Genomic DNA, 13,903 nt, shown 5'->3' with positions numbered 1-13,903 from the left:
TGTTTCCAATGCAGATTAACAAATTTCCAATACAGTTTCTAATTAACAAATATCCAATACAATTAACAAATCCGTTGCGACTCTCCTTGCATTCTGTTTTTTCCTGAAGGGTGAAGTCTTGTCACAACCCTTCCTCTTTCTGTATTTGTATGTGAGCAGGTGATGCGGGTTTCGGGTGGCACCAGGCAACCTACAGGCATGGTCCACGTTTTAGCGGTGTGACAAAGTAGAAAATGAGTAATGTGGGAATAAAAGTGCTCTAATAGATTTCTGTCTCCTGACAGATGAACAAATGTATGTAATCGTTAATTTTCAGCTTTTCAGAAACAGAAGTTGGACATGCAGCTGTTTTCTTTTCTACAACTGCGATTTTTTTAATGTATGATGAAGTTTCTCTTTGTTACGCCTAGATCTGTGTGTTTAGGCGTGACCCGGCAGTGTCACCCAGCGGCAGTGTCACCCAGCGGCAGCGCCGGGCCGCCCCGCCCGCGTTGCCGGGGCAGCGGCGACCCGCCGCCATGGGCCGGAGGAGGCTGCGCCAGCTGGTGGACTCGCTGGGCCGATCCGCCGAGCACTGTGAGTCTGGGGGCGACCCGCCGAGCTCTGGGAGGGAGTCTGGGGGCGGCGGGCTCCCCCGGCCCGGCCCGGGCGCCTGAGGGGGGCGGTCAGCCGTGCCCCCCCCCCCACCGCCGCCGCCTGAGGGGCGCTCGCTGCCGCCGGCCGCCGCCCCCTGTGCCCGTGCACGTTCGGCGGCCCCAGTTACTCCCCACCCCCGAGGGGCAACTTCTCACCGCCCCCTTGGGGCGGCGGGGACGGCGCGGCGGGTGGGGGGGCGGTGGTTGACACCGGGCGTGTCCGGGCCGTGTCGTTTCCTTTTTACCACCTGAAGTTCTGACATGTCGCTTGTGTTTCGGCGGGACAGTCAATAAAAGCGAAGTGGAACGTCTGATCCAGCTCTTCGACACGCTGGTGGCCGAGTCCGGCAGCCGCTTTGCTGCGGCGGGCTTGAGCCGGAGCACGTTCAGAGACGCTCTGTACAGCGCCTTTGGCATGACGGACGACATGATCATGGACAGAGGTGAGCGCCATAGCTCTAAAAAAAGATGTAAGATTGTAATTTTTATCGTTACTGACCCGATGAGCATTCCCAGAGAAAATAGTGCCGTCTCATCCCTGCAAGGACAGCATACGAGGGGTTATGCCCAGGAGCTGCTGAGTAAAGGGTATCTTTTTTTTTTTTTTCTTCATGCGGAATGGTTTTTCATTAGTGACTCACGCTCTGGTAGAAGGGAGACCAGCCAGAGGCAGCTGTAGTGCTACCCTGTGGCTGTTTCTGTCGCAGTCACCGCGGTGTCGTGACAGAAGAGGGCAGCATGTCGTCGCTCGCCTCTTCTCCGGGAGCTGCTGCCGCTGACGGGCAGCTCTGCCTCGGGCTCGGAGGTCCCAGAAGGGCATTCGGTTACAGGAGATAACTTCTGCGATGGAGGTGCTGTCAACAGCACTGAAGGGGCGAGGCAAACGATACAGGGAGATAAGAGTAATGAGCCAAGTAACTGCTTCAAAACAATAGTGTTTGCACGGATTAATAACGAGGGCCTCATTTGCAGTTGCTGTGAAAGTCGCATGAATGATCTGTGAGGTACAGATGTCGAGAGGATGTGGAGGAGGCATGAGTCTACCAAGAGCCACCCCTTGGTTCAGCTTTCTCCTGTTCTCTAGCAGGAGGGGTATTTAAATGCCATAAAATAAAACTTTTTCGCCATTTTATGCCACAAGTCAAGTGTTTCTTGGAAGATACCCTACAGAGCCACATTCTTAAAATTATTTTAATGTTTACATACACGAGGGATGTTTTCACTTTGCAAAAGCAAACATACTGTTTTCCAGTACTGTTTTCCAATTTTGAGAATAGGTTGAGATCGTTTCGGCCCCAAGACCTCTAATAATTCGCTTTACCGGGTAAAACTCCAGTTCCAAAATGCTTGGCTCTGCGTGTTGAGGTGTTTCTGTAGCCAACTTACTAATTAACATTCTAAAATATTGATGATTATTATAGGTAGTTGATGCTTTGAATTGTATCTTGGATTTGAAGTACTATATTACAGGCTGTATGAATATTGAAGCTGCAAAATGGAAAGTTTCTTAAGGAGGGGAACGGAAAAAAAATTCTGGTACATGAAAGGTAGAAGGTTATTTTTCTGTATATTTAAAATATTTATGTATTGTTTTGCAGATTCCTTTCTCCGAGACTTTCTGAGAGAAAACCTAGTAATTAAAATCTTCAGTATGCAGCTGTGCCTTACTGTTAGGGATATTGGTTTATTTGGTTTACATCTGCATGGAAGCGTACTTCCTGCTGTTCAGTCAAGGAAAGCAACAGATCATATGTTTTATCCCAGCAGGATTCTGGAGTGAAAGATCAGTAAACTGAAGGGCAAAATCCTCTTCATTGTTACATCTTAGAAAGTTTTAAGAGGGGTAATCATACCTTGGTGAAAGCAGAGAAGCATCTTCAGAAAAAATACGGGTTTATATTTTCATTGAATTTAAGAAAATATTCCTTTGTTTGTGTTTCCCTAATACATAAATTTAAAACATGTCTAATACACTTCCCAGTGTTCCACACTTTTGATAGAGACAATGATAACTGCATCAGTGTGGTGGAATGGGTGGAAGGCTTATCAGTATTTCTTCGAGGGACACTGGAAGAAAGGATTAAATGTAAGATTCATCTGTATGCCAGTATTTAGTAGTAATCATTGAATTCATGACTATTAAATTACCCATTGCTTTTGTTATAATTGAGTAGTTACTCTTATACAGTATTTGGTAATTGAATATTTTCTTCCCTATAGTTTAATGCAAAGAAACTGAGTTCTAAAATAGCTTCTCTGAGACACGTTTTTCTGTCTAAACTGGCATTATCATAGCTGCCACCTTATTTTGTTGCTTACAAAACAAGTATTTGAACTAAGCTTGTCCTATAGTATACAGTTTGGATGGAATGTCTGGTTTTGTATTCACACAAAATTAGAAAGAAACAGATGTAGCTCAAGGGTGATTTTGGCTAAATAACACAGTCTCAAGCCAACCAAGACCTGTGCCAACATTAATTTGCTGGCACAATGGGGACACAGCAGCAGCTGCATTAATTCCAGCAGTTCTTCAGCTTGGAAGCATAGATGGAAAAATGGAGTCTATTTGTAAGATGGTCATGAGAACCTCCACAGTAATGATGGAGAAAGATAGGGCAGAAAAAAATTTAGCAAGAACTCGAGAATTTTATCAAGCAGAAAAAAAAAAACCCACAAAAAATAGGGCATGTGAGGAAAAAGGAAAATTACAGCATGCTGTTTCCATAGTTCCCAGTTGCAGCATCAGCAATCCCTAATGCACTATATAAATTCATCTGGAAGGCAGCCTGTGATGTCACAGCACTAGGATGTGTGCCCAGGGTGTAATTCAGTATGTCAGTACAACTACAAGCAGTAAAATACACAGCCCTGCCGTAAGCGCTATATATTACTGCGTAGTGATAGACAGTGCTGTCTGTCGTAACTGTATGCCAGTACATTTTTTCACTGTAGACATAGTCTTTATCAGGAGAAAACCCCTCTTAGGTTCCAAAACTGAAGAGGTTGGTTTGTTTGTTTAAGTAAGTTTTGTGAAGGATAGTAAAGTTTATTATGGTTTTAGATTTCTGATTCTGGGAAGGTAGAAACAGTTAGAAGAGCATTTAGGCATACTCATCCTTAAAATACTCTTACAGGGATTTTCTCTTTGCACTAAGGGGTACTTTGCTTGTCTTTTCCATGCTAGTACAGCTCATTTTTCCTTTTACTTTACTTTTCTAGCCTAGCTTCTGAAATAATGAGGCTGTTTTTTGCAGGTGTAAAGTCCTGATATAGACAGCTGGTCCCCACCATGGGAAATTGGGCTTCTAAACCAGAACCTTGTTTATATTCTAAGTAGACAATGTTAGAGAAGTTAAGTCCTGTAAGTTACTGTGAACTGAAGATTTTGTTTGAGCAGAATGAGATTTTAACTATGAATGCTAAATAAGCAATTATATGTAAATATTATATATGGTAAATGTGGCTCAATAGGTAATCTGTACAACATAACAATTCTCATCTTCTGTCTATATGTAACAGACATATTTAATGGTGTGTGATATAGTTTGTATGTACTTTAAATTGGTTTATCTTTCAAAAAGACTGTTTTGAGGTTTACGACCTGAATGGTGATGGATACATTTCAAGAGAAGAAATGTTTCAAATGCTGAAAAACAGCCTTCTCAAACAACCATCAGAAGAAGATCCTGATGAGGGAATTAAGGACTTGGTAGACATAGCACTGAAGAAAATGGCAAGTACTTACTGTGAAACTTGAGTGTCTTTCAAACCTTCATTAAGTGAAACTTAGAACTTTCCTATGAGGTAACAAAATACTGTGATTTACAGTTGGATTCTGAGCCACAGACTTAGTTATGTACTTGAGATAAACAAGTCTCCTAAGCCGAGCCAGAGATATAATCCACATCTATTGAGTCCCAGTCCAGTATCCTCAATGAAACTGTTCATTTATTATATGAATCTATTACAAACTTTATGTATAAACTAGCATGTATATGTGTGCATACACACTTATGCGTGCCCAGTCAAAACAAAAGCCCAATCAAATGTGGAAAATTCAAAAGTGTAACCTGCATTTATTCTAGTGTTGGGCATCTACAGTGGCTTTATAATTAAGTACAGTTGTGTTTTATCAATTGATAATGAAATGTCTTTATCCAATTTATGTATTCTATTACAATAGTAACCTCAAGGTTATCAATGTAAAACTTGTCTTAACGTGATTAATCTAGGATATCCAGATCAGCCAGGGACTGTGTTTCAACATTTTCATGAAATCAAGAAATACAACCTCCCCTCCTATGGTGGTGTTCAAAAAATCTCACATAAAACCAGGTCTTGAATCCCAACTCCTTTTAACCCCATCTTTCCTATTTTTCAAACCCACCCCTTCTGCACACCCTCAGCTGAAAGATCCATCTTACCCTTAGTTCTTGAGAACGCTGTGTGTAGTCTCGCAGAAAGCAAGCTATGACTCAGCAATTTGTTCATCTTTGGAGCACCGACATGCACAGCTATCTTGCAGGTTGTGTCCAAAGTGAAGACCCTCATGTTCTGGGCAGTTGATAAGTGGCCTGTGCTAGTCCAAGCACAAGCACTATGGCCTAGACATAATGAATCTTCATATATGTAAGAACATATTATAAACTAAGCATGTACATAAACCTGTTTCAGCTTTTCCATGGGAACTTAATAAAGCTCTGATATGTGTTTGAAAAATGTCCAGATCTGATTTGGCTGCTGGGCAGTTGTCCAAGTAGGATATTGCTGCACATCTCAAATAACTAAACAACTATTAGATACCCCAAAATGCATCTGTGGAGTCCATCACTCAGAGAAAAATTAACTCTTGGAGCAACTGCCTGTAGGTACAATGGTGTTGTAACTAGTCCCATGATACTGTTTTCATACGTGAAAGTATTTGTAATGAACATGCTCATGCTGTGCTCTCCTTTGTGCTGAGGAGTGTAAAAGGTAGCGGGTACCCAGTCACTTCTGTTTCTCTTAAGCATCCAGGGGGAGGTTTTCCTGTTCAGGATGCTCTGTCTACACAGCTTCTTGCCCTCTGCTTTTCTAGCCATTAGAACCTGTGCTCCCTGCACATTAACCAGCTCTGATGGTTCCATGGCTTGATCTTCAAAAATTTTGATTTGGCCCTGTGCCTTGAACACTGGTCATACCCACTCATCAATCTTCACTTAAAGCCTTTATTTTACGTGGTTTAAGGAAGTACTTACGCTCACCATAGCATTTGTTGGTGTTTGAAGCTAACATCAGTAGAAACAGGAGGTGTTCAAGTTGCAGAAATACTGAAAACACAAGGATGGTTTTCCTACCCTCAGAGGAATGTGCTGAGGTTCTGCAGTATGAAAGAAGTGGGCTGGCTTCAGCGTATTGCACCATATGCTTCTGGGTGTTGTATGTGAAAAAGACAGGGCAGAAGTATGCCTACTGTAGAAATCACTAGGGGGAAGTACTTCCAGCCTCATGAATAGGATGTAGGTAGACTCATGACATAAATACACTATAGAATATACCTAACATTTTCTCCTACTTCTACTGTATCTCAGTGCAAATGTGTGCTTGAGATTTGTCCGTACAATTCTCAGCTAAGCCTCTTCCCACATTGAAGTTTTGCCTTCTCTGGAATTCTATTAGCAAAGCCATATAAGATAGTTGAGCTTGCTTCACCCTTTACACCTCAGGTAGAGGCAAATGCTACAGATCTTGTCTGAGCAGAGACTGATGGCCCAAAGAAAATGATTTCTTGCATACAATCACACTAAAAATAGACCATGGCAATAAAACACCTGTTAAACAAAAAAACAATTACTACAAGTAACCCTCCTTTGCTGAAGAGTTCCTTTCCTTTTGTAGGACTATGATCATGACGGCAAGCTTTCTTTTACGGACTTTGAAAAAGCAGTCAGAGATGAAATTCTTCTCTTAGAAGCCTTTGGACCATGTTTGCCAGACATAAAGGTACATCCTTGAGTTTAAAAAGAAAGTGCAGTACTTCCTGTAGTGTTGGTAAACAAGATGTATGTAATATGGTATTAACTGTCATTACATGGGGCCTGCTGGTGCCAACTGAGAAATGCTTCAGTTGTGATACACATACACTGAGTTCACAGCTGCCTTTCACAGCACTGATGTTTCCTTACACAGTCAAACACTGGTACCAGAGGATGTAAGAACACAGTTTCTGCTCTGTTTGTCTGTCCCAGGGCAGCAATATAATGAATGATCCTCAGTGAGAACCTTCTCGGACTAAGAAAATGAGACCATTCTCTCAAATTGTTTATCTGAAAGCTGTCTAGGAATACAACTTTTTTTTTTTTTTCTTCAGTGCCACTGGCAACTGATGGCAACGCTGCCATCACCTCAGTTACAGCCTCTTTCAGGAGAGGCTGGTAACTTTCTGGAAAAAATACCTTGAGACTGTTCTTCATCTCAGAGTGTGACACTGCTGGTTTTTAATTACATCTAACTGGGCTTTATTTATTAGCAATACACCTAATTCAATTTTTTGGGGGGAAGATGGTAATTTAGAACATGCTCATTTTCTCAGCATTAAGTTCAACTGTGGAGAGTGCTTCTGCTCTATAATAAAGAATATTTTTTTTCCTAATCTAATGCACATTATTTTATTTGAACTGTGTGTCATTTGTAAATACTGAAAGTTGTGCCTTCATAGAGATGGAAAAAAAAATTCTGAAATACATGCAGTAATTCCTAGAAACAAAAGCTAAGGCTGCTGACAACATGGCAAGCTTTCATTTGCTGGAAACCTACACTTCCTGCCAGCTCACTTACCTGGGGGGCAGGAGTACAGGAGGGAGGAGTCTGGCAGCCATGATTGCATGATAACATCACGTCAGCTGTAAAACAGCAGTTTCCAAAATGCCAGACTTCTGGCAGGCTGTCAAAAGACTTTCAAGGGTTTGGGAAAACCCAGGTAAGTGCATACTTTGTTTTTTACAGCAGTGAAAAGGCTTAAAAAAGTTTCTGAAAATTACGTTCACTAATCAGCACAGAAAAAAAGACATTTTCTGTCCGTGTTGGTGATAAAGCAGATGCACAATTCAGGCTAATCATGGCAAGAGGTGGAAAACTGGGCTTGTTTCTTGCTTACAGTATTGTGTCCCCTGTTCTGTACCCAACTGCTGCCTTTTTACTAGGTCTCTAGTTTCACTGCTAAAAAGAGAACTCTTATTTACATGTCCTTTCAAGTCCTAAAAGCAATAAATAAATTTCAGCTATGAGCTTTGCGTGAAGAAAACTTCATAATTTACTGAATTTCCCAGTGGGGTTATGTTGGGGAATTTTAATTGTACCCCCAACACAAACACTAATTTGTATTTTTTTTTTTTAAATGTAACAAATAATGTATTGGACAGAGTCCTACCACCATAAGCTTTTCAACAAGGAGCTGGCAGAGATGTGCCATGAGCTGATTCTTTACATATGCTTGCACCAGCACCAACCCTGGGAGCATCAGTGTGGGGCACCCAATTCCAGTGCTGGGTTCACCCCCTGCCCCAGCACCAGTTCTGCTGCCCAAAGGTGGCCCATGAGCACTTCCCACTCCAGGACTGTTAGAACACGATGCTGTGGGTATTTATCACATCACCAAGGGAAATTTCAGGCCTTTACACTGTCATCTCAGTCTCCTGTATTCCTGCTTCCAGACATTTTAACTCACTCTGCAGCTGGGCTGCCTTACCCTCTGTGCCAGATCATTCCTTACACATTAGCACTGCTGAGCACTTAACAATCTGAATTTCCTCTTCATTTACAACTTTGAATGTTCTGCCTGGTCTCTCAGTGATGACATCATTAATGCTATAGAATTTATCTTTTCTAAGCTAAAAAAGAAAGAGGTAGCTTAAGTGTCCCTGCTTACATGTTTCAGTTTTGCATCTTCTTCAATTCAATTTAAATCCTTTAACTGATTTTTTTTTTTTTTTTTTTTTTTGAAACAGAGCAGTATGGCATTTGAGCAGAAAACTTTCCAGGACGCCCGTAAACTGTAACTCCAAGTGGAATACTGTTCTAAGAGACTTTCTCTTCACCATTCTTCATGGTATAGTAAAAATAGGAGCAATCTGAAACTATTACTAAGTTTCAGTATTCCTTTACTGTGAAAGCTACTGAATAAATATTTACTTCTATTACTTTACCTAAATACAGTTCTTCAATGAGTTATGAAATATGTTATCGTATGAGGTACACAGGAGAAGATTGTAACCACAATGTAGTATTGTTCATTCCAAGAAACAAATTGATACAATTTTTAACAGGGAATGGCCTGGAAATACAGTATAAAATAGTTTCATTTTTTACATTAAAAAAATAACAATTTTAAACTATATCCTTTAAAAAGGGACCGTTGGAAGATGCTGCCAGCAGTATCTATATTCTTCTTCTCTGCTTTACGGGTGGTTTGGCTGAGCTGCATTCTGGGTTTTCCACAGATGTTCTTGAAACAGAATCTGCTACCTAAATTAGGAAAAAAAAAAATTTCTTAGTAAACTGTAGCCAGTTTTTTTTAATGCCATGTCTCCAAAATTTGAGTATTAGGAGGGATATATTACTATAATCACACTTGTAGTGAATTTTCTTGCAGAAAAGGGGAAAAAATAACAGCAAAAGCAGCATTATGCACAAGAGAGATGAAACTTCTAAGCGTTAACCGTATCACTTCTGTATTTTAACCACAAAATTATTTCAGATACTCAAATGATATAGAGTATTACAATATCTGTATCACTCCTCTCCCTACCAGAGGTGTTTTCAAAGTAAGGTTTACACTTTTTAAACTCAGGTATTTCAGAAAGGGAAGGGAAAGCAAAACTATCACATATTTTAGAAATTTATTTAATGTAAGAGGTGCTTATTTATCAATTTGACTGGAGATAACCTCTTTCAAATCAGTCTAGTTAGTCATAGTCAAGGGAGCTTTTTCGTATTTTAATTTAAATAGAAAGTTGTATCAGAAGTGTTTGACCTGCTAATTAATACCTTGCGTAAGAAGTTATATAGCTTAAGACATGCTTCTCAGCATATAATGTGTGGTTCTGTACATCTTACAATGCCATAAGAAGTGCTGTAGCAAAACTACATTGAACTCGGACTTTTTTTTCCCCCTCCCTTTCAATCAGAAACCAGATACAAGTACCACACTGGAGTAGTCAGCAGGACTACCTCCAAAGTTATCTTGCTCTTCCACGTGGAAAAAGTGTAGTTTACTAAAAATCATTTAGGATCACACACATTTATACTTTCTCAAGTGTGGTGTAAGAGATTTGGAGTAGAATGACCTGCAATGTTCTGCATTATGGAAGAGCTGAATAGTAACAACTAGCTTTAAGAGGGAAAAACTAATAATGCTGAGTAAGTGTTGAATTCAGTTATCTTAGGATCTCTGTTTTTATGGATAGCAAGCACAAAATATGTATGTTTGAAAATGAAAATATCAGAACTTTCATAATCCATACCTCTTTTAGTTTATTTCGAATTAACGCAGCTGAAGCATTCAATGAATCGTCATCCATATCCACTTTAGGTATTTCTGGTAGCTGGGGACCAATAATGACTTCTGTATTGTCCACACTTGTTCCAATGAGAGAAAACTTGTTACCTTCTTCTCTCTTCCTCTTACGTTCTTGGAGGTGAGTTGTACGAGGCATAAACCGGTCAACTCCATTATCAATCGGAGCCGTTCTTCGCCGCATTAAGTTAGCTGGTGGAGTATGTCCTCCCAGATGTACACTGGGAGTTAGGAGTGTGTTTTGACCAAAGTACCCAGAAGTTTCACCACAACTGTTACCATGGGGAAGTGTCAGTGGGCTCTGCTGATGATTCCCAGATGGATGCCCTATGTTGTGAGATACCCCGTGAGAACTTGTAAAGTGGGATGGATCCCAGTTACTGGCTGCACATGATCCTGACATACTCCATGGACACTCATGCTTGGAGTTCTTTGAGACTGTCTTCTTAGGCCCCTCTCCTTTCCGTAACAAAAAGCAATCTTTAAAACAACAAAAAAGTAGCTTCACTATTTTATGTCATTATTAGTTCTAACACATAAGAAAACAAACCATGTAATATGATTACAGAAGCAATACTGTATTCCCAGCCACCTTTCTGTGATTTCTTTTTTCCTAAGTGGCACCTTTCAAACTAAAGTTTTTCAGCTTAGTCCCTCTGGTGGTTTGCGAGAAATGCCTAAGCAGAAGTATTTCAGCAGTTTGGAGAACACGAGGAAAATGTTTCTAATGTTGCAAATCAATTATTTTTACCACTAGCTATTATTTCAAGAAGGACAGGCTGCCGTGCAATGCTGAAAAAATCATGTTAAAGATCACGTTATTTTACTCCCTTTAAACATCCTCATGCAATGAATAATGATATCAAAGTACATAAGCACAAGGAAAGAGAAGCCTGTGCTGAGCAATTTCCTTATTTCTCCACTTGCCCAGCCTTCAGTGCTGCCTGGGATCCCTGCAGTACAGTAGCCTTTGTAAACCCAGTCCATTCTTAGCATCCCTCCAGTGTAGGCTGGAGAAATTTTTTGTGGAAGGTTCTGGTGTAGTTACTTTTACAAAACTCTCCCTGTGGGCATGCCTGAATAAACTGGAACAAGGGTGAAAAGATAATCCCAAATTTTCTGCCAGTGCTTAAAAATTTCTGATAACATTTTGAAAAGAAAACAAAAAGAGAAGGAAATACTTTGTTAGTGAAGCTTAAGCATTTATATTAGTCTTAACCAAAAATAAAAAGTTGCTCTGAAAAAGATCCAGCCCTCTAAATATTGAAAGATGTCTCCCTTCTGCTGCAAGCATACTTAAAAAGCATCTTCAAAACAAGTAGATAAAAAGCATTTTCTTTAACAGGCACTTCAGCCAAAACCCCACTCACCCCTGAAGTGAGCTGTTAACATTCTATAGGAAATTTAATTACAAACCTCTTTGATTTGTTGTTTTTGCAATATACTTTCTTCTGTCCTGCAGCTTCTCCCTGGTTTCTTGGACTGTTTCAAATTCAGGAGCGTAGCACACATGCAGCAAACTACCAAAGAAACTTCGTTCATCCATTTTTTTCTTGGCCACCCTGAAGGAAATTAAATTGTATTGGCAAAACTGAGGATTTCACTTCAAGTCTCTAGAATCTCAACAGATTGTATATAAAGAAGCTGTAAAAGATTAAGACAAGAAGAGGCAGATACTGCCCTGTCCGATACCTTGCACATTGCAGTTTCTGGAATTTTAGAAGATAAACTTCAGTAAATTGCTCTGCTGGATATTCATCTAGAGCATGATACTCTTCAATGGCACCATATAATGCAAATTGTTCAACTAATTCCTTCATAACACCTAATGCAGGAACTCCTTGTATTAGCAAATAACGAGATTCCAAGTTGATAGTATAAACCTGGAAAAAAAAAAAAAGAATATTCTAAAATGTTCACATTCTTGCTTTACTGCAAACATAAGGAATTTTCTCTGGTTTTTATGGTTCCTCAAATCCTCAGGATGCTGAAAATCCATCTGTGCTCTTATTTTGACTTTGGACTCTTTCAGGAGCAGTAAGTCCACACTTATCTGGGACACCTTCATCACTGAGTGAGAATGGAACTCAAGCTCCTTACTCAAAGTAGAACACAAATTAGAGCTGACTCTTCTACACCAGGTTAGCGTGCTACCATTTGCCAAGTAAAAGCTCCAAGTCTCTGGCCAACTTCCTTACAAAACGGACTAGTAACCAGTTAATATGAGGCACTACCAAAATAAGAGACAAAAACGGTGAAAAACTGGTCTTGTTCACAGGCAGAAACATCACGCAGGTAAAAAACAGGAAGGGAAAAAAAAAGTACCAGGATTCCTTGGGGCAGATCATGTCTCTGCAAAGCTGTCTTCTCACTATGGTGACCAAACCCTGTGTGTTTAAGACAGACCTATACAAGTAAGGTGCTGAGAAAAACAAGATCTTCCCCCAGCAGGTTAAAAAGCAAACCAACCGCTCTCCTCTGCTTTGCTAATGACTGTCGTGTAACGCAGAGTATGAGGAAAGTTCCGTGACAACTCACTGCAAACAACAGCTAAGCCATAAGATCAAACGAAGTTAATTCTGAATTTTAAAAACCCCAACATTTAGACCGCATGAGCTACACCTTTTTCAAGAAACAGCAAATGCAGAACAAAGAGGTAACCATTTAGGAAACCAGCTCTCAAACTGCCAGCGCAAAAAGTAGTCTCCACAAATATAATAGGTCATGCAAGTTGTTCCTGTGACAGCAGGTTACTCCTACCTGCTCTGCCTCGAGTCTGCCCCAGACGGTGCCATTACAGCGCACCGTACGTTCATGAAACACGCCAAAGGCAAATGCAGCGTTTCTGCTGCTGTAACGCGAGGTTCCTGGTACGGAGCAGGCGAGGCCCAGGCTGCGCCGCCTGCCCTTCCCCTCGCCCCGAGCTGTCGGGTACCGGAGCCCAGGCCCTGCCCAGGCGAGCCCTGCCGGGTTCGGCGGCGCGGTGGCGAACACCGCTCAGCTCCGCCAGTTTCCTTGCGCTGCTCCTCGCCTTCGGTTTTGCGCAGAACTAGCCTGCTTGTGCCACACGCACTGCGCAGCGGTACATTTAGAAAACGCAGTGCGGGAGTTATTCGTTTACCGGACCCAACTCCAACCCCTCCATCGGTGTCTGCTGCCCGCCCGAGCCCGCGCCCCGGCAGGGGAAGAACCGAAGAACGTCCCGGCGGGGGACAAGCCCTAACAAAGGCGACCAGACGGCGGCGCGGCTGCAGCCGGAGGAGCGCAGGGAACCCGGCGGGTGAGCTCCCTGCCCGCCTCCGAGAACCCTCAGCCAGCAGCCCCGGCCGGCTGAGGACGCGGCGCTGTGGGACCGAGACCGAGGCGGCCCTGAGGCGGGCCGCGACCCGCGAAAGGCCCAGGCCGGACCCACCTTCACGGCGCGCGGCCTCCGCCCCTCCCGGTACTTGGCGCGCGAGTCGCAGACCTCCAGCTGCGCGTGGTGCTTGTAGGCATCGCCCAACCCGCTGCCGCTGGCGGCCGCCATCTTCCCATCACCCACTGCGCCCCGCGCAGGCAGCGCGAGCTGCTCGCCGAGAGAACAGCCAATCGGGCCACGGACAGAACCGCCATTGGCTCCCAGCGAGGCGGAAACCGACGGTGTCGCCAGGCCAAGCAGAAAGAGCCGAAGCCCTCGATGGAGAAGCCAATCGGGGGCGGGGAACGGGTTCAGGCC

General features: G+C 42.3%; 2 protein-coding genes across 2 annotated transcripts; one reads left to right on the top strand and one right to left on the bottom strand.

The window, feature by feature from the left end:
* Nucleotides 1–395: 395 nt before the first annotated feature.
* CLXN (calaxin) lies at nucleotides 396–8,810 on the top strand. Its single transcript, XM_074900284.1, has 6 exons — nucleotides 396–576; nucleotides 923–1,078; nucleotides 2,617–2,721; nucleotides 4,217–4,368; nucleotides 6,513–6,617; nucleotides 8,621–8,810. Exons 1-6 carry the CDS (start codon nucleotides 519–521, stop codon nucleotides 8,669–8,671), a joined length of 627 nt encoding a protein of 208 aa, XP_074756385.1. The 5' UTR covers nucleotides 396–518; the 3' UTR covers nucleotides 8,672–8,810.
* Nucleotides 8,811–8,870: 60 nt separating this feature from the next.
* Nucleotides 8,871–13,850, bottom strand: RBM48 (RNA binding motif protein 48). Its single transcript, XM_074900281.1, has 5 exons — nucleotides 13,601–13,850; nucleotides 11,881–12,071; nucleotides 11,605–11,750; nucleotides 10,136–10,668; nucleotides 8,871–9,137 (listed from the first exon to the last, which is right to left on the bottom strand). The coding sequence occupies exons 1-5, from the start codon at nucleotides 13,712–13,714 to the stop codon at nucleotides 9,051–9,053; spliced, it is 1,071 nt and encodes a 356-aa protein (XP_074756382.1). The 5' UTR covers nucleotides 13,715–13,850; the 3' UTR covers nucleotides 8,871–9,050.
* Nucleotides 13,851–13,903: the final 53 nt, after the last annotated feature.

Source organism: Athene noctua, chromosome 2 (genome assembly GCF_965140245.1).
Source record: "Athene noctua chromosome 2, bAthNoc1.hap1.1, whole genome shotgun sequence".
Classification (NCBI taxonomy): Eukaryota; Metazoa; Chordata; class Aves; order Strigiformes; family Strigidae; genus Athene; species Athene noctua.
Note: the sequence above shows the minus strand (reverse complement) of the source record. Positions and strands in the feature narration are given on the sequence as shown.

Excerpts from the sequence above, each read along its gene's own strand:
- CLXN (XM_074900284.1), top strand. The coding sequence starts at position 519 with ATGGGCCGGAGGAGGCTGCGCCAGCTGGTGGACTCGCTGGGCCGATCC. Across the intron at positions 1,079-2,616 it reads CGACATGATCATGGACAGAG|TGTTCCACACTTTTGATAGA; the intron begins GTGAGCGCCATA and ends TACACTTCCCAG. Across the intron at positions 6,618-8,620 it reads CATGTTTGCCAGACATAAAG|AGCAGTATGGCATTTGAGCA; the intron begins GTACATCCTTGA and ends TTTTTGAAACAG.
- RBM48 (XM_074900281.1), bottom strand. The coding sequence starts at position 13,714 with ATGGCGGCCGCCAGCGGCAGCGGGTTGGGCGATGCCTACAAGCACCAC. Across the intron at positions 11,751-11,880 it reads CAGAAACTGCAATGTGCAAG|GGTGGCCAAGAAAAAAATGG; the intron begins GTATCGGACAGG and ends AATTTCCTTCAG. Across the intron at positions 10,669-11,604 it reads AAAAACAACAAATCAAAGAG|ATTGCTTTTTGTTACGGAAA; the intron begins GTTTGTAATTAA and ends GTTGTTTTAAAG.